At 34.6% G+C, this 20,451-nt stretch overlaps 1 protein-coding gene across 4 annotated transcripts in view; it reads right to left on the bottom strand.

Moving 5' to 3' along the window:
* Window positions 1-6,734: 6,734 nt before the first annotated feature.
* Window positions 6,735-20,451, bottom strand: part of LOC145693640 (uncharacterized) — a 389,003-nt gene continuing 375,286 nt past the window's right edge. For all 4 annotated transcript variants that reach the window (XM_081769825.1, XM_081769827.1, XM_081769829.1 and 1 more), the window contains 4 exons: window positions 19,231-19,411; window positions 17,757-18,034; window positions 14,289-14,434; window positions 6,735-10,443 (listed from right to left, as the gene is read on the bottom strand). In XM_081769825.1, the coding sequence (XP_081625951.1) occupies window positions 10,246-10,443; window positions 14,289-14,434; window positions 17,757-18,034; window positions 19,231-19,411 (803 nt within the window). In that variant the 3' untranslated portion in view covers window positions 6,735-10,245. The remainder of the gene's footprint in view (window positions 10,444-14,288; window positions 14,435-17,756; window positions 18,035-19,230; window positions 19,412-20,451) is intronic.

Raw genomic sequence — 20,451 nt, forward strand, 5'->3', positions numbered from 1 at the left:
CCGCCAGGTACTTTTCATGCAGTTTCCTACAGTTCGTCTTACAGCAATGTGACGCGGTAGCAGGTGGTGTACACGGGCCTTCCTCACACACTTCAACAAAAGGCAACTGCAAATTGTTTTGTTCACAGTTGACGGTGCGAGTTGGAATCTGTCGCCCATATCACGTTGCGTCGGAGGATTTTCTTGGCAGACCAATCCATGGATTCCCCTTAGCACTACGGATGGCAATTTGCTTGTAGCCCTTCTCCTGGTGGTTTTCGTGCGTAAATGTTTCGCAAGGGGAGCCTGTTATATGTAAATGGTCACAATAGCATTCGCAGTATTCACCCCGAGTGTTAACCCATTCTCCCGACACTGTTTCATAACGTGTACGTATGAAACCTTAGCATGGAAAAGGGCCTTTGCGTAACCCTCCCAAAACCGGTTAACTTTTGGCGCCAATTGATAACACTCGCACACCTACAACGTCAGAAACACTGCTCCCGCCAGCAAATCCATAATTCCAGCATGATACGGCAGGTGGTAGCATCTAATCGAGCATGGTCGGATATACAGCGAACAAGCTTTTGTGTAAGTTGTATTTGCTTGTGGACTTGGACAGATTTTTGTAACTCTATTGTATATTATTTAGTTTCCTTGTATTGCGTTCTTTTATTATACTCGTACATATTATACCCAGTGTGCGAATTGAAAACTTTTCCCAGGGGGGGATGAATTTCACCCATATGCGCACCCAGTCCTCCCCCCACATATATATACACACACACACACACACACACACACACATATATATATATATATATATATATATATATATATATATATATATATATATATATATATATATATATATATATATATATATATATATATATATATATACTAACAAGTACAAAACAGTTGAGATGTGAGATCTTTCATAAATTTTCACTCAAGTAATATTTAGGTTAGCTACGCAAAGTAGACCTACTTATCTTTATGTCCACTTAAAAATACTCCAGAGGGGGAAAAAGTTATCCCTGCCAGGGATAAAATTTTTCTTCTCCAGGGTGGGAAAGATTTTTGTCAGGGAGGGAAATCCCTGGCATCCCCCCGCCAATTCGCACCCTGATTATACCCTCTACAAATGGTATAACACAATCTTATATCTTTTTTATTTACCTTTCAAGTTATCCTATATATTACAGTTTCCTTTTGTAAGTGTCTGTTATGTATTAGATTTTTTACTTTTATTCTATCTTTGTACTTATGTAGATGGATGTGTTGATTAGTATTCTACATCTACATAGAGTCAGGACTGAGGATTCGTCAGACTTCTTTTTTTAATGGAAGTTATTCTTTTAGTAATCTCTTTTGCTTATTATTTACATCTCCAATTACCATCACTCTTATGATCCTATAGTTGCTTTTCTTTCATTTGATGGTCATTCCAAGTTGAACTTATTTCCAATCTTTTCACTTATATTTCTCGATTGTTTCTTTCAGTGTATCTCTTCTTGTTTTTCTCAGATACTTAGTGCTGCTTTATTTATTTCGTAATATGTTACACGTTAGGATTGTTCTCAAATGATGTAATTTGAAGCATTCTTCAAATCTAGGAAATAATAATCAGTGAGCTAAATCAAATGAATAAGGAGGATACCACAATAATTGGAATTCCAAGTTAGTCAATTTGGTATCCAAAATTTGGGATACGCGACTTTGATAATGTCATGCAAAAATGAGAATTCCACTGTGTTTCCGTCTTAATGACTTCACGCAGCTGTTGTAATAGCTTATCATATTACTTGCTGCTAATACTTGAGGTAGGTAGTCTACTGGCAGAATGCCTAATATTTTCCTGTTCATGTATTGTTGACCAAACTTGACTAACATTATTTAACTAATGCTTATTTAGAAAAACAATATCTATCTTAAACTTATTTTAATATTTATTGATTCATTGTTGGAAAATTATAGATAGATGCCTTAGTGACAAAATTTATTTGATAATACAAAATATCAATACTGGATGGTGATGGTGTGGAACCAGCTGTTGTAATATTAAAGGTATGTGCATTTTCTAAGTGATATCTGCATTTTTTTAATCAGGAGTGCCCACAAGGGGGGGGGGGGCTATGACGCAAAGTGCGTCTTTGAAATATTAGGGGGGTAAAAATCTGTATAAATATGTTTCAGGGAGTGTAAAAATTAATCGAAAAGATTTTTTTCATGGAAGAACACTTACGGGTAGACAATTGGGGGTGGGGTGCGTCAGTGACATAAGGGGGTGGGCACCACTGTTTTAATTACGGATAAGAAAACAAGGTTAGCCTTTTCTCTTTATACGTACTAATTATTTTATTATTCAATCGTATTATTGATTTAGAATCCTTAACAAAAGCTTAAGATCACCTTCATTTTCGAAGGTTTATTGAAGAATTATATGGAAAAATATACAAGAACGAAACATCAGTAGGTTACAGATCTGCTTAGTACTCAATTGATACACCTCGAGCTTTTAAACAGACATGCGCTCTCCTCTGCATGTACTACAGTGTTTTCATACTATGTAGTTAGTATATTAAGTTTTCTCGTGACCCTAAAATTTTACATTACCCTTGTTTCTTATCATCACTCCTATGACTATTCATATTACATCTTCAATTCTACTGGTCCACTAAACTCAACGTTTAATGTCTTTCTTCAACATATATGTATACATAAGTAAAACTCTTCTCCAATGGTCATGTGAATGGTTTGTGAGTCTTTGGTTTGGTCCAGAGTTCGATTCCCGATGGGAGGACATAAAAATTCATTAATTTAACATTCATTCAATTTCGTCAGATCAACTGTGCCTAAAGAGGATACTCATGAGATAAACTAAATAATTACATTTGATTTTGTTAATTTTATACATAAGCTAATATTCCAATACCTCATAATACCCGTTCTCCATCAAGGTATGTGTGGGGATTAATACGCTGCTATTAAGTCGGTTGACAAATAACTTTTCTCCTACTACCCCTAACAAAGGGTCATCGGTAAACTATCGTGTGTCAAGTATTTTTCCTGATTCAAATATTTAAGTATTGCGCTAATATACGTGCGTTGTCGAGTAACTGTCCCTATTTCCTGAATTGTCAGTAGTTGTATCCACCCAGTGTCAAGTAATTTCCTGATCCTAGGGACCGCGGTTGCTCAGTGGTAGAGCGTTCATCTCTGATGCATGGGGTCCTTGGTTCGATCCAAGCTCGTGCCACGTAAGCTTTGTAGCGGACAAACACCGTGTGCGTGGGTTTTCTTCCACTTTCTTCATTCCACCATTTCATTCGTTTCCCATCATCACCGTCTTCTTTAGCCTCCTCGGCATAATCATGGGATGTAAAACTTAAAGATTTCATTTCATTTTTCATTTTCAATTTCCTGATCGTAATATTTAATTATTACATTATTGAAATGTGACAGTGTCGCATTCTGATCAAACGAGAATTCTGCTTTTTCGAAAATTAGAAATAGTGTGTGTTTGTTGACTTTCTGCTTTCTCTCTCTCTGTCTCTGTCTCTAATATATAAACGGTGTCTCATTGTAGTTTGGTACATAGAATTGCGATGCAAACGAAAAATTGCATCCATGATCATCTATGATCATTATTTACTAACGAAATTAGGTATTTTTTCGACAGAGACAGCATACCATACCCTTTCCTCCATGAGAAAATGGTTCTTTTCTGATATCACATGTAGTTGTGGTAATTCTCACCCTCCAAAATACATTTTCCTCTTACATATATATTTTAAAATGCACTAAATTGACAGCGAGCTGAGATTTGTTTTTCTACATAAACTCAGGAACAAAAGTGTTGAATTGTATTGTATGTTTAGTTAGAAATCACTTCAATATTCACTGTTACAGACTAATGACTTTATATCTTTGTTGTTTTATTTGGAACTCCTGTCTGGCTTGTATTCGTCATACATACAAAGCTTTTGCTTTCTTTCAACAGGCAAGCCGATAACCTGGTACATAATGTATTATTGTTGGCAATGATATTATGCTTTCAATACATGTTTTTGTCTTCTGCTTTCACCAATTATGTCGTCCTTTGTTTCTCATTATCTCATTACATGTTCTCCACTTATCAGTTGTAACTACATAGCAAAAAGTGATGGTGTAAATAAAGCTCAATTTTAACTCAGGTCAGTGGTCCCAGCATGACTACAACTTTAGCGTATTATTTTAACACCAAGGGTCTGGTGTTGCGGCTAACACAGGCAAGTGATCGCAGCATGACCACAACTTTAACGTATTATTTTAACACCAAGGGTCTGTTGTTGCGGTTAATACAGGCCAGTGATCCCAGCATGACCACAACTTTAGTGTATTATTTTAACACCAAAGGTCTGTTGTTGCGGTTAATACAGGCCAGTGATCCCAGCATGACCACAACTTTAGTGTATTATTTTAACACCAAAGGTCTGTTGTTGCGGTTAATACAGGCCAGTGATCCCAGCATGACCACAACTTTAGCGTATTATTTTAACACCAAAGGTCTGTTGTTGCGGTTAATACAGGCCAGTGATCCCAGCATGACCACAACTTTAGCGTATTATTTTAACACCAAAGGTCTGTTGTTGCTGTTAACACAGGCCCGGCTTTACCGGTTTGACAGCTCGTGTTGAGTGGTGTGGTTAGACTAGGGTTGCCAACTCTGGAAAATAAAAAAATCGGCACCCCCTCAAAATTCACTATGAGATAGGTCTAAGTGTGAAGTATCTCTGTTCGGACCTATCCATGGGAAGGAAATGTATTATCATGAACAAAAGTGCATTAGCACCTGTATTCTACCTGTCCTTAGTGCATTCACTAATAAGCTTAATGGATACATTGTGCTATAAATGAGAAACTGAAATCGGTACTGGTCATTTTATTGAATTTAACAGTAACTGTCACTTCTTTAAAATAATCGAAACAAATAAACAAAAGTATATTAATGTTCACGTGACAATTTTGGATTTGGAAAATGAAATTTATTCTTTAAACTTATATTTCAACTACAGGAAATTGCTTTAAGAAGACCTTTTTTGCTCTCAATAAATGTAAAAATGAAGTCCTTACAAGTAAATTTCAAATTTTCCCTGATGTAGTCCCTGTCATCTCTTTAAAATTATCTAAACACATCAGCAAACTATATTAATCGTTGACAGATAGTGAAAAGTGACAGTTTTGGATTTACAGAATGAAAGTTACTTCTTTAATCTATACGTCGAACTGAATACAAATTTGAGAAAAACCGGTCATAAACGGGCTGATAAGAATTTTGTACTGGTCACCGGCTTTAATCAAAATAACAGCAATATTTTCGGCTAGGCCGGTGAAAAACCGGCAACCGTAGGTCAGATAACCTTTTGATGTTAATTTCATCTTACTTAAAAAGTCGTGAAACAATTTTTGACGTTTTATCAAGTCAATTTCATTTTGTACGAGGTTAATTACGGCATACCTCAAGGGTCAAAACTCGGTTCTCTGTTTTTCTTGTTGTTTATTAATAACCAGCCGACAGTAATAAAACATTCTAAATGTTTGATGTTTGCGGACGATATGAAATTGTATAAATAAATAAAAAGACCCGCAATGATGCTTTGTAATTGTAGAAGGATCTGGATAAGTGTTATAGATGGAGCATATCACTTTTTCTAGAAAACATAATCCACTTCGTTTTGAGTAAACGCTGGACAAAGAAGCTACACAGAGAGTTTAAGAAATAAATAATCTGGGAATAAGGCTTGACAATAAATTATCTTTTTAATACTCACATTTTAAAAATAGTTACTGACGGATATAAATCATCGGTTCTCCTGTTCAATAAATTAGTAATTTATTTCTATGATTTATAACAGAAAAATGAAATCTTTGAGTTTTACGTCCCACGTTTATGCCTGTTAGGCTAAAGGAGGCGATGATCATGAAAGATGAGTGAAATGGTGGAATGAAGAAAGTGGGAGGAAACGGAAGAACCCCGAGAAAACCCACGAGCACGGTGTTTGTCCACCACAAAGTCCACACGGCGCGAGCTGGGATCGAACCAGGGACCCCAAACACCGGAAGTGAACGCTCTACCACTGAGCCCCCCCCCCCGACCACATGACTGAATGACAAATTGGCCACACAGCCAAGGTCTTTCACTTCTTTTCCCTACGTAAAGGAAGGGTTTCCTCTGTAAGAGAATTGCAAGAACGCGTCCATGGGTTTTCTCGGGGTACTCCCGTTTCCTCCCACTTCCGCATTCTACCAATTCTTCCATTATCATTCACTTCACTGAATCATCCGTCTCCCTTAGTTTGAAGGGCATAATCGTGGGACGTTGAACTGAAGATTTTTTTTTTTCATTTCAAACTAGTGTTTTATATAAAGCTGAATATACGTTTGTTTGTATGTTTGTCCGGCATAAAAGTCCACAAAATTGGCTGGGTACATTTCTAGAGCATTTCTATTTCAAGTGTGTCCTCGGAAAATATGTGAAACATTCTTCGGCCCCATCCCATGAGGTGTTGTCCACCACAAACTCATTTGGTCGGGGATCAAACCAGGGACCCCATGCACCAGAGGTAAGTGCTCTACCACTGAGCCACTATAATCCCCAACGCTAATTCGAAATGGTATATATAATTATTGTTTAGATAAAAAGAAAAACTATTAGACAATTAATTTAGAGATGTATGGAAACAACACAAAGAAATAAAACACAAAATATAATGTTTAATGTATAATTTTATACAAAATAGTAATGTTCATTTACAAGAACATTCATGAACAGTGATGCATCATCGAAAAAAAAATATATATATTCACAAGACATTCCACCTTTCGAGAAAGGTGTCATCATTTGGTCCCTCATAACCACCACCAGTGGAGAGGATGTTTCTTTTTCTTCAACTGAAAGAAAAGAAATCTGGAAGTTGTTCTTTACAGGAACTTCTACAATGTCTTGGACATGACAATAATATTATTTTGCACTTTTGAGCTTTTCTATTTAAAGACAAGTCTTGTGCAGTTGGGTATTTTCACAACATGATCAATTAATACACTTGTGACGTATACTCGTTTTTCTTTATACCATATTTCCATGGTTCTGACTCGAACTTGGAAGCACAGTGTTATCACCCAATGACATAGGCTACTGAAATATCCTATAATAGTTATCATAGTTTTGTTTACCAATCCTCAATAAAACGGTTAAAACAAAACATATATTTAGAAAATATTCTCAAAAAAAATATTTTTTTTTAAACAATTTAATCCACTATATATCAACAAATGGTACTTGTTGACTTTACAATTCTCACTTCACCTAATTTTGTTCACAGACATTAATAATAAGCCAACAATGATACCCTCTCGAAATTAAACTGTCACACAGAGAATTTCAATTAAGAATTTCATGTTATGAGTGCTTTGTACGTATTTTGCACTCATTACGGAGTATACGCCACTGAGTTCTTGTTTCAGCCTTTAAACATATTTGTCACATACCACTATTTGTAACAGTTCTTTTTTAAAAAAAATTATCACACTCGTACGATATCAACTCTCACCTATTAAATAAGTTTCTTAGTCAAAAAGTACATATCACATAAGAAACCTTGTTTATTTTTTAAAGAATTCTGAGTAAAAAATTATTGACATCTTTTCAAGTTCATTACTTTTGGCATCTTCAATTTGCATTTTCAAATATTTTAACATGTTAACAACACTTATAGAGTTTGTCCTATTTTCGCTTAAAAAAAAAAAATAAAATTTTACACTGATTTTTTAAATTTTATTCTTTATATCAGAAAATACTCGAAATTAGTATAAAACTAATTGACAAGTCCGTACGACACCCATAAGTCCTTAAAGAAACGTCACGTGCAAGTACTTACAATTATTAACATATTCGTACGCGTAAAGATGGGAAAACTCATTGCACTTGAAAAATCATAACAGTAATTTTTTATAGTTTTTTAATACTGCTAGTTGAAGAGTGAGCACGATCGATAAACAATATCTCTATGGACGGACTTCTTAATATTATATAATTCGGCTGCATATACTGTACGTGGTTACTTCCACAAATCTGTCTCCTTTATGCTCGCAATTATAACAAACAACTTCGTTCAAGAAGCTTGCTTGCATTTCATAATTACATTTTCTTTTTATAAATGATTCTGAGTATAAATCATTATTAAAATACTGAGTTCTTTCTCTACAACAAATAAACTTCCATTCGTACGACACACACAGTAGTAATAAAACTCAAGAATAGATAATTAGGAAAAAAACACTAGATCTCAGTATGCTACAAGAATAATTGCATTTCTTTTTATGATACTAAGTACTACAAATACCACAATACATATAATAATATTGTCACAAGTAAGTATACGTTGAGCATTACATCTTAAAAAGGCTCATATTATTATATAAAAACTCAGTAATAAGTTCATGTTTTAAAATTGGACTTATTAGAACGACATGCATTGTGTTTCTTCCCTTAAAATAGTGCATAAGCTAATTATTTTGTTTCTATTGTCAATTGTTGTTGTTATCAGTAGAAAGGAACAATCATGACAAAATATAAATCCTATATTGGTAATGGTCAATATACATTAAAAAAAGAAAAAAAAATCTTCATTACCAGAGCAGTCTTTGCAATATACAAATATCAACTAACCATGTTGTCAAACATTTTAACATTCACGCATTCAACCAGCTAATTAATGTATTCCCTGACTAGCAAAATTTTACATTTTTTTTTTTCTTGAATCACTCACACACTAAAAATCTATTTATTCGTTCTAGTACCTTCTTTGTTAAAAATAATAGACTTCTTCAAAATCTTTTATTTATATGTACAGTAGACTCCCGAGTATCCAGCTCGCGACTATCCGGCGTAGTTTTCTTTTATCGTAAATAAATGAGGAAGAAAAGGCGTTGCATTGGCAACATTGCCAAGGCATTGGAAGCGAGCTTCTGCTACGATTCTCCTTAGGTGTGTCGTGTACAAGATACAAATTGTGACAGAAAAAGAGCAGCGTTCTGCTCCTTGTTTATTGTTTCGTCATTGTGTAACGGACCTCAAAACAGTACACTTGCCACTGTTCCTGATTGTAACTGTACAGTACTTTATAGAACTCCAGCCCATCCGCCTTTTTTTGTTATCCGGGCTGCCCTTCCGTCACATTAGGCCAGGTACTCGAGAGTCTACTGTATATATTTTCAATCGTTAGTCCTGTTACCCATGACTCGTGTTATATAAGGTTATTGAGGATGATAATACAATAACTTTGTCCTGTCAAATATAGTAAAAGCAAGACATATTAAGACAAAAGTGGGTTTTTGATGGAAGAAAAAGGGTGACTATTGAGAATGAAAAGTACAAAAAGTACAATAGGCAAAGTAAGAACACCATAAAATATTAGAAATTATATATATATCGCTCTTATATTTACACTATTGTAATACACAAATAAAACTGTTTTTTTTTTTTTAATACAAAAAAATACTATGTCATGCAATATACACAAGAAGTTCACTTTCTCACGCTCATACATATGTTCATACGTACATATATTCATTTAATATACATACTTACATTCATTCCTTAGAAGAAAATAGTTCTACATTGTAAAGGAAGTAATAACTGCATTACACTATTAAACAGAAGCGGATATTACTGTCAGTATTGCATAAAATTATATATATATATTTATTTAAAAGAAAATAGTATTTACTATATTTGTAAACTTACATTGTAAGCAAGTTCGGTTCTTCGTGATGCAAAAAAGGTATACGTTTCAAGATAGGAGAGGGGAAAGTTACAATTTACATTATTTACAAAGAAACTTTAAAAAAAAATACACATACATACTTACACATGAGCATTAATGACATGTCGCTTCGTCCTACCTCTTTGATAAAAAAGATAAAACATACATTTCATTTCCGTAACCATCGCTCTGATGGTTCCAAAAACTTTTCTGATATCTAACATATAATTGTTTTCTAAAATACTCTTAACCACGTTACACACACACACATACACACGCGCGAGCACACTTTCGTTTACACATGACGCACCTACATTCATTAACCGTATCCACACGTATGTTATACAAGGCACATTGGAAAGTTTAAAATTTTTTCCTATTAACACAGCACCTTTCGTCCTCTTTATTAAACAAACGAAATGTCCTCTACGAGTTTCGTGTTGTCAGTACGGTTGCTTCATCTTCTAACGTTGAAGGTGCTCTTCCGTTCGAATTTGCTGCCAATAGTATTCTCTATCCAGGATCGGACGGATGTGACAGAGCTGTAAATGGACGGATGATACCCTCGGCCACAGTTACTGTGATAACTCAATACACCTTGCAATTCCCACACGCCACCCTCATTAATACACATCAACGGGGCGCCTTCGTCATTCTGCAACAGAACAAATAAATTAACATAGTTTCTAGTTGTTTAATCTATATACTGTATATAGTAGACAAGTGCTTTTAGTGGATAATATTAGAAAGCGATATACTTCAGCAAAGAGAAATACCTCTTTATAACAAAAACTCTTTTATTAATCTACGTTTCAGCCAACTGATTAGTCTATATATTTGGCTACTTACATCACGGAGAGTTTCTTTTTTATTTACTATTAATAAATAATTATCAAGAGAAGTTATCACTGTATTGCGAGCGGTGATAATATTTAGAAAAATGTAAGAAGCGACAGCTTAATATTCACCGTAAAAATCAAACCACTTCTCTAGGAAGTACTTTTGGAGAACATTATTTCCATCTTTAGCCAAGTCACAATTCGAATAGAATTTAAAACATGAGAAGAAATGTGGGTAAGTAAAAATGATCAAAAAGGAATTAAAATATGCGAACCGTAAATCTTCTTGTCGAACATAAACATAATTTGTTATTAATATTTGCTTACGTCCGACAAGAAGATTTACGGTTCGCAAATTTTAAATCGTTTTTAACCATTTTTACCCACCCACATTTCTTCCCATGTTTTAAATCCTATTCGAATTGTGACTAATGTAGGCTGAAGATGGAGACAATGTTCTACGAAAGCACTTCCTAGCGGAGTGGTTTGCTTTTTTGCCGTGAGAATTAGCCTTTTCCTTATATTTTCTATCAAGAGAAATTGTTTATTCCTCATCAATTTTGCCTCAATATTTCAGGTGACACACCCGATCACTCATCTTCAGGGCCATAAAAGGGCTTAAGTCGTCCTTTTTTAAAATACGATCTTAACTTTTTTTTCCCTCGACAGTGATAATTTACGAATATTGCGTAAAATTTCATCGATACTTATGGTGACTTACCTTTCCAAATGGTTATGGATAGTTCTTATTGTTTTATTATACAACAATATATACGTAGTCCTAATGTTAGCGCACTTATTAAGTTATTAATAACCTTTATATTGGTGTTTTAGTTTTCTGTCACATCACTACTGAAGCACAAAAGAACAATGAACAGATCGCTGAGTTGAGTTGATTTTAGTTTAGCGTCCCTTTCAGCAGCGAGGCTATATGAGACGTGGACCTACTGATTAACGTGGAATCCGAACCAAATGAGCTCCCACCGGGAATCGAACCCGTGTCTCCCACGCCAAATGAACAAATCGTGTTGTAAGAAAGAACTTAAGGCATCGTGTGCTCCTGAAGATGAGTGACTGAGTCTTACTCGAAATATTGGAGGAGGCAACACTGATGAGGAACATCACTATGCGATTAATTTGAAGTATTACAATGTGTTTCATATACTTCGTAAGAAATTGTTTAAATAAACGCACATTCTTGTGTTGCTAAGGACTTGCATTGCTTTTAATTTAAAGTAACATGAAGTGGGTTAAATAAATATACCTCACGGAAACCTCAACAAAATACAACACGATATAACATACAATTTTATTTTATATTAACATATCTTTGTCAAACAATCGATACAATTTGACAACAATCCTTTCTATTATTTAAAACTGCAATGTCAGTTCTTAGCAACCAAGTTATAGTATTTTTTAATCTTAATTCCAAACTCTTATCTTTCTAAGAATACTTTCCGTAACTCACTTATTCCTGACAAAGCTATGGGTTCAAGTTGTCTTAAAGAAAGAGGTAAGGACTATATTCCCAAACCCAATGATGCGACATATTGTTTTTTTATTATGCATCAATCTTAAACTCCTATGTTAAACTCCTACAGGACCAGTGATCACCAATCATGAATCAAGAAACTAAACAGCTGTAAGTACCATCTTCATGTATAAGTGTTTTATCTAAAATAGGCCATCAGGCTGTATTTATAGATGTAGCTAACCATACATAGTTTGACTTTTACCATGTAAAGCATTCGTTTCAGTCACACACTTTCTCAGACAATATAAAAGTATATATTCTATCTAAAAGAAATTTTCTTTTTCTTTTTTTTTCTCCTAGCTCTGCCGTTTTACTTAATTGTAATTTGCAACCCCTTAGGTTTCTGGCAACCTACTGGGATGCGCCTAGTGTGACATAGATTGCCGATAACATTACTAAATGGTGTTGCAACCCTTTAGGTTTCTGATCACCTACTGAAATATGCCTAGTGTGGCACAGGTTACCCTTAACATCTATTATTGAAAGATGTTGCAATCCTTCAGGCTTCTCACTACCTACTGGAATATACCTAGTGTGGTAAGGTTCTCCTTGAGATTTCTTATTGAAAGGTATTGCAACCTTTTAGGTTTCTGACTACCTCCTGGAATATGCGTAGTGTGGTACAGATTTCTTAACATCTATTATTGATCAGATTTGTGACTATTTACTAGAATATGCCTAATGTGATACAAGTGAAGGGTGTTGCAACCTTTTAGGTTTCTGAATATCTCCTGGAATATGTGTAGTATAGTAGAAGTTCCCCTTAACATCTATTATTGAAGGGTGTTCCAACCTTTTAGATTTCTGAATACCTCCTGGAATGCGCCAAGTGTGGTACAGGTTCCCCTTAACATCTCTTATTGAAGAGTGTTCAACCCTTCAGATTTATGACTACTTATTGGAATATGCCTAATGTGTTACAGATTTCCCATGACGTCTCTTATTGAAATGTGTTGCAACCTTTTAGGTTTCTGAATATCTCCTGGAATATGTGTAGTGTAGTAGAAGTTCCCCTTAACATCTATTATTGAAGGGTGTTGCAACCTTTTAGATTTCTGAATACCTCCTGGAATGTGCCAAGTGTGGTACAGGTTCCCCTTAACATCTCTTATTGAAGAATGTTCAACCCTTCAAATTTATGACTACTTATTGGAATATGCCGAACGTGGTACAGATTTTCCTTAACGTCTCTTATTGAAGGGTGTTGCAACCTTTTAGGTTTCTGAATATCTCCTGGAATATGCGTAGTGTGGTAGAAGTTCCCCTTAACATCTATTATTGAAGGGTGTTGCAATCTTTTAGGTTTCTGAATATCTTCTGGAATATGCGTAGTGTGGTAGAAGTTCCCCTTAACATCTATTATTGAAGGGTGTTGCAACCTTTTAGGTTTCTGAATATCTTCTGGAATATGCGTAGTGTGGTAGAAGTTCCCCTTAACGTCTCTTATTGAAGGGTGTTGCAACCTTTTAGGTTTCTGAATATCTCCTGGAATATGCGTAGTGTGGTAGAAGTTCCCCTTAACATCTATTATTGAAGGGTGTTGCAACCTTTTAGGTTTCTGAATATCTTCTGGAATATGCGTAGTGTGGTAGAAGTTCCCCTTAACATCTATTATTGAACGGTATTGCAACCCTTTAGATTTCTGATTACTTAGTAAGATGTGCCCAGTGTGGCAGTTTCTTCTTAACTAGTTCTTGAAGAGCGTGCTATACTACAATACCTAGGTATTCTGCTTAACGTACTTTCCGATCGTGCTTAAACACTGGATAAACTTATATATACATAAGATGAATCATCTACCTTGATATGCTGTTGAAATTATCAAACTAATAGTTTTAAAAAAAAAGTTGAAATTTCGTATGATGCAAGTATCGACAGGAGAAAATCGTTTAATGTATTCTGCAATATCACCAGGTTAATAGATACATCTATATATCTATATCTATATCTATATCTATATCTATATCTATATCTATATCTATATCTATATCTATCTATCTATCTAGACTGTCTCCCAAACAGTCTAGATAGATAGATAGATAGATAGATATAATTGTGAGCTGTTATCGAAAATGCGAAAGACGAAAAATTGTAAGAAAAATAAAATTTGAATGATTTACTTACGTAGCAAGGTGATCTCTCTGCATCTGTAAATCCAGCGCATATTTTGTCATCTGTGATGAACCCAGAATAATGTTTGGTTGAATTACACTCTGTTAGATTGATCGTTGGCACTGGTAAATAGCGAAGATACTGATTAAAGTTGATCTCTGTTGGAAAGTAGAAATATACAAAGTGTTAATGAAGTGTATACAATAATAAGTTTTGTTTTTCATGTTACAACTCATGAGTAAAAGTTCTAAATCTGTTAATGAAAATTATATTTCCATTTTTACTATTTTAAATGTTGCTTCTTTTAAGTTTTTAAAATACATGTTTTTAATATAATGGGCGTTATGCAGAGTCGTTCTGACGCGTGATTAGTGTCATTCTAAAGAGTTTGACTAATATGTGTTTCCTGTATTTAGGCAGGCCTTTAATATGGCGCTAATTATACGTGAAAACGACTCGGAATAAGGCGGATTAAATTTTGCGAACATCTCTAGGTAATTCTGCTTAGCCGCTATTTCTGCATACAACTTGTATAAAACTGTTTCCCTATGAATCATCAAATGACGATGGATGGATATTGAAAGGATTTCCAATCATAGCTCAGTCTTAGTTTTCGGAAATTTGTTGTTCTGAAGTTGTACTATTCTGGAACATATACAGGGTGTTACGAAAATGTGTTGCAGTATTTTGAGGACAGATTCCTCCCATCAAAATAAGAAAAAAAGTTCATATGGACTTGTGCTCAAAACTGGATAGTTTCGAAGTTATAGGGTGTCGAAAACGTAAAATAAGTGAATTTTAGAAGTTCATAGCTCCACTACTATGGGACCTATCGTAGTCGGGTCAAGATATCACTGAGGAATCGGTATGTGAACTATCCAAATATCCATGTTTAAGAACGCTCCAGTACTTGTACACCAATTTTTGGAGAGGTAGATGGAGAGTGATCAAGTACTCCCAAACAGCCTCTAAAAATGATTGTGCAGCTACTGGAGGTTCTGAAAGACGGATATTTGGATAGTTCACATACTAGTTCCTCAGTGATGTCTTAACCCGGCTACGATCGATCCTATAGTAGTCGGAGTGTGGACATTTGAAGTTCATTTTTTCACGTTTTCGGTACCCTAGGAATACGAAACTATTCACTTCCGACCACAGGTCCATATGGACTTTTTTTTCTTATTTTGACGTAAGGAATCTATTTCTACAATATTGTAACAAAGTTTAGTAACACCCTGTATACGAGTATGTAGTTAGTACATAATATATCGAATTGTTTTAGTTATACGTAGACCCATAGTTTTGGAACTATAACACTGGCTTACAACTCTCAAAAGGCTATTTTTCACAGTATATTCACCAGGATTTAGTGGCTTATTTTGGCGGTAATTTTTACATTATTAAATAATGATAAAGGATATATATGTAGTTTATATATCGTCTCTTCCATATAAAAGATCATTGCAAGCGTAAGTACATGCAATACGATTAAAAAGTTAGTTTGCCGAGTACTTAGTTGATTATATTACATGTTTATTTCTCTGTTTGAACGTTTATTTTCTAGCAATGATTTTTTTTTTTTTTAATTTTTTAAAACTACATCATTATCAAGATATTAAACCTCACTCAGTGTCCAATTTCTTACAAATATATTTTACAGTACTCAGAACTATATAGACATAACTGAAATTTGCGAAATAACTGATACGAAGACCCGAAGGACGTAAACCGACTACTTGGCGATTTGGGCGGAGTTAGCTCCCTTTTCTTCAGTTACCTCCCTAAATGTCCAATTCCCTCATTTGTGACTGTCTAAGTATTGACCAGACCCATCCCTGCTCGACTAGGGTTCCCATATGGCATAATATAAAAACATATCACGATTTTAGACCTCATAGATATATCTTCATTACTCCGAAAAATATTGTTTAAACATTTTTTTTTACAACTTCCATATTAAGGAAATATTAAAAAAAACATCAAGATAAGACAAAAAGTATAGACCAATTTGGGTGCACAAATGCTTCCTTTCGGAGTTATAGGCAACCGAAAACGAAAAATGAACTTCAAAGGTCCATAGCTAAAAAATTATGGAATCTACTGTAGTCAGGTTAAAACTTCACTTAGGAACTAGTATGCCCTATCCAAATATCCATATTTCAGAATCCTGCGGTACTTCCGTAACAATTTTTGTAGAGGTAGTTGGTAAGTACTTTAAATTATATGCCCGTAACCAAATTCCCTCTATAAAAATTGGTGCATGACTACTTTAGGATTCTAAAACAATAATTGTGGATAGCGCACATAATAGTTTCTAAGTGAAACCTTGACCCGACTACGGTAGGTCCCATATGTTTGGAGCTATGGACCTTCAAAGTTCGTTTTTTATGTTTTTGGCAGCCTATAACTCCGAAAGCAAGCATTTGTGCACCCAGGTTGGTCTATACTTTTTGTCTTATCTTGCTGTCACGAATCACCTCCTAAACGTTGTCGGTGTTGTTTTGAAACACCTTGTATAATATAATATTCTTTGCACGAATCTTCAAAGTCTCTATCCTCAACACAAAAGATGATATTTCCTCATTTTCCTAAAGCTCGTCTGGACTACTTTTGTGAACGGAACAGAGGACGTCTGCTAACTTTTACATGGATGAAGACGTTCTCCAGAAACCGGTTAAGATAATACTTATAAATACAATATTTAAGTTAGCTTCAAGCAGATCATAGGTCCTAAACATAATTCCTTATATACGTATTCTTGTTCAGAATAGGAAATATCTCTTTTTGTTTCAACCTGTCTCAAACATCTTGTTGAATTTATTTAAAAGTACTGAAGTTACATATATTTACAGTCAGAATAACTCTTAACTCTATGGCCAATGGAACCCGGAGGTTCAATGCCGCGTTCACAAAAGCTTTCCGTTGACTTTTGTCCTTAGCCAACTGGATCCAGTTTCTATTTTGTATTCCTATTTCTGCGAGATTCATCTTAATATTGTCCCTCCATCTGCGCCTAGGTCTTCCTAATGATCATTTTCCGATTGATTTTCCCCGTTCACAAAACTTTCATGGCCTCCCCACCTGAGCCTCCTAGATTTGATGACTCTAAGAATGTTCTGTAAACGATATAAAATATATAGTTTCTTGTTATGAAATTTCCGCCATTACCCATTCTTTCTCGTTCCTCTTGGGTCCGAATACTCGTCTGAGGATCTTATTCTCAAATACTTTCAGTCTACGTTCTTCCCTCAGAGAAAGGGACCATGTTTCGCAGCCCATGTTTTGGGTATGGGAACATGTTGAAAACATTAAGCACAATGTTAGTTGAACTATACTTTTAACATAGCACTCTTGTGTAGCCATACCTACAAATAATCACTACGCATGAAAAGCAACGACTAGACATGTGATCTTATATTAGAAAAATGACTTAATGCTATTAAGAATTTAGTAACTGAATGCGATTTGCCAATTACTTACCCCCAGGTGAAGTATATCCCCAGCCGGCAGTGACGCAAAGTTGTCTAGGTTCAATTGCCTTTTCAGGAAGACATATGGCACCAACAAATCTACTGAACGTGAATGGTTCAGAAAGCTCCACTAAAGCTATATCATGGTTATATAGGAACTGATTGTATTTCACTTGAGGATAACTTATTATATTCTTCACTTCCCGAATCTGGGTCTCGGGTTTGTCTTTGTCGAACATGGATCCTCCGCCAAACGCTACCCAACCTTCAGAAGCCATTGTTCTGTCGCTGAGAACAGAAAACAAACTATAGTCTATTCACAACAAATAAAAAGTAATAAATAAATAAATACAATAAAAAATATACAGTCGGTGCGAAAGGGTATACTATATAAGTTGTTGATTTTTTTTTTTTTTCAGATAATTTTCTTTATGAAAAGTTACATGTGTAATATTATGATCTTGGAGTTTCTTAGCAAATAGTTCTATCTTTTAGCAGACTAGCTTAAGTTATAATAGTCTAATGTTTATATGTATTAGTATATTTGATCTGTATATAGAATGAAGAATTACAGGTTACTTAAAACAAAAGGTTGTCAGAGTAAGAAATTAGTAACATTGTTGCTTATCGCTTCACTTTGGAATGTTGAACCATTTTATGATCTGATAGCATGAAATATGTATGCTTTGTTTTATGACATTTTTGAGTTTAACGTCCCACAATTATGCACCGAGGCTAAGGATGACGGTGACGATTAGATGGACAATAATAATGAAATGACGAAAGGTACGAGAAAAAGGGAGAACCCTGAGAAAACTCACACACACGATGTTTGACTACCACAAAATGTATTTAGCAGGGTCTGGGATTCAACCAGAAACTCCTTGTGTCAGAAGTGAGCGCTCTACTATTGAGCCTCCGCGGCTTGCATGGCTGTTTTGTGAAACTGTGACCAAAGAGTAACTCCCTGTTTTGACATAATTATTCACAAAGTTTTGAAGAATTGTACGTATTTCTTAAAATGAGAGCTTATTTTTAGAACTGGATTAATATTTGTAAAAATTAAAAACAACAATGAATTTGATTACCTTTTACAACAATAATACTATAAAGTAACCAAGTAGTAGAAAGAAATAAAATCTTAACTATTAAATCCTATCTAAAAGAACTGATTTACTATTTATTAATATTAATATTTAAGATATATGTTTATAGTTTACAGAAATACGAATCTACAGTGAATTATAATAAATCTACAGTACTTAACAATGGCATTTACGAAAGGACATGCTCTGCATGTTACATAAAAATACATAAAGTGAAGGAACGACCCAATACAACTTTATTCTCATATGTAATTTCATGTATATGGAACTGACTGTTTATTGATTTGGTTTACTTCTCTTTATGTATTTTAGACTGTTAGAATTATTACAACACACGATAGCTTACTAGATTCCAACATTATATGAATAATAACTTACCTCGTATGTATGCAGCTGTAGGCTGTGAGCATCCAGAGAGGACTTATAATACTTGCTGTGCAGCTCATTTTATGTTTTGTGTGGTACAAAAGCGAGACAGAAGGCCACTGGCCATTAGTTGCCCCATCTCCACCTACCAATCTAGCAGCAACGCCAGGGGCTAGACTGTGACTACCACAAGCTGCAAAAAAAAAAAAAGGTAAGTTGAACAACAATGATTAATTAAGTTATTAGTGAACAAGAAAATGTCCTCTAAATATAAGATTAAGACTTCTTTTAATATTCCAGCTTAGGGTATAAATATAAAACTTACAAATAAAGCATTGACATTGAAACTAATAGTGCGTGTTGTAGTATACTCTAATAAGAAATAGCTTTTAAAATTGTAAAATCGAAAGTTTACTATGATTGCCATAAAATGTTGTAACAATCAATTCTTACTAGAACGCACAGGGAGTGTGCAGCTTTGCAGTACGCCCGCATGATTCACCATTTTAAGAATTTAATATAATAATAATAATAATAATAATAATAATAATAATAATAATAATAATAATAATAATAATAATAATAATAATAACTGAAGATTGGTCAAGGTACGTGCATTAAGCAACTTAAATACAAAATAAAACAGTAAGTTTCGTTTCGATACTCTACGGTAGACTTCCCAACTATGCGAATTGAATACTCAAACTTGAAGTAGTACACTATAACTACTAGCTGAAATAGAGAAATGAAATCAAAGAAAGAACCTGTTCCTCGGACTTATGTTCATTCATTATGTAACCGAAATCTACTAGTGAAATCTTCACACCTAAACAATTAAAAAAGTCCATATGAACATAAGGTGAAAAACGAGTTGTTTCAAAGTTATGAGATGCCGAAATTGAGAAAATTGTAACTTTGAGGCTGCCTAGGTCAACAACTTTCAGAAACATCAACGGTAGTTAAAGAAATATTAGAAGAACTAGTACGCTATCTAAATAACCATGTTTCAGAGTTGGCTTGTACCAGCACATATGATTTTGGAGAGAGGGGAGGAAGAGCAGAACCTATACCGCAGCTCCCTCTATAAAATCCGTTACGTCGATATGTCCCAACTCTGAAACATGGTTATTTAGATAGACAGCGTACTAGTTCCTCTAATATTCTTTAACTGCCGTTGATGTTTCTGAACGTTTTCGAGCTAGGCAGCCTCAACGTTACAATTTTCTCAATTTT

This window comes from Thermobia domestica, chromosome 8 (genome assembly GCF_964235325.1).
Source record: "Thermobia domestica chromosome 8, izTheDome1.hap1.1, whole genome shotgun sequence".
In the NCBI taxonomy this organism is placed as follows: Eukaryota; Metazoa; Arthropoda; class Insecta; order Zygentoma; family Lepismatidae; genus Thermobia; species Thermobia domestica.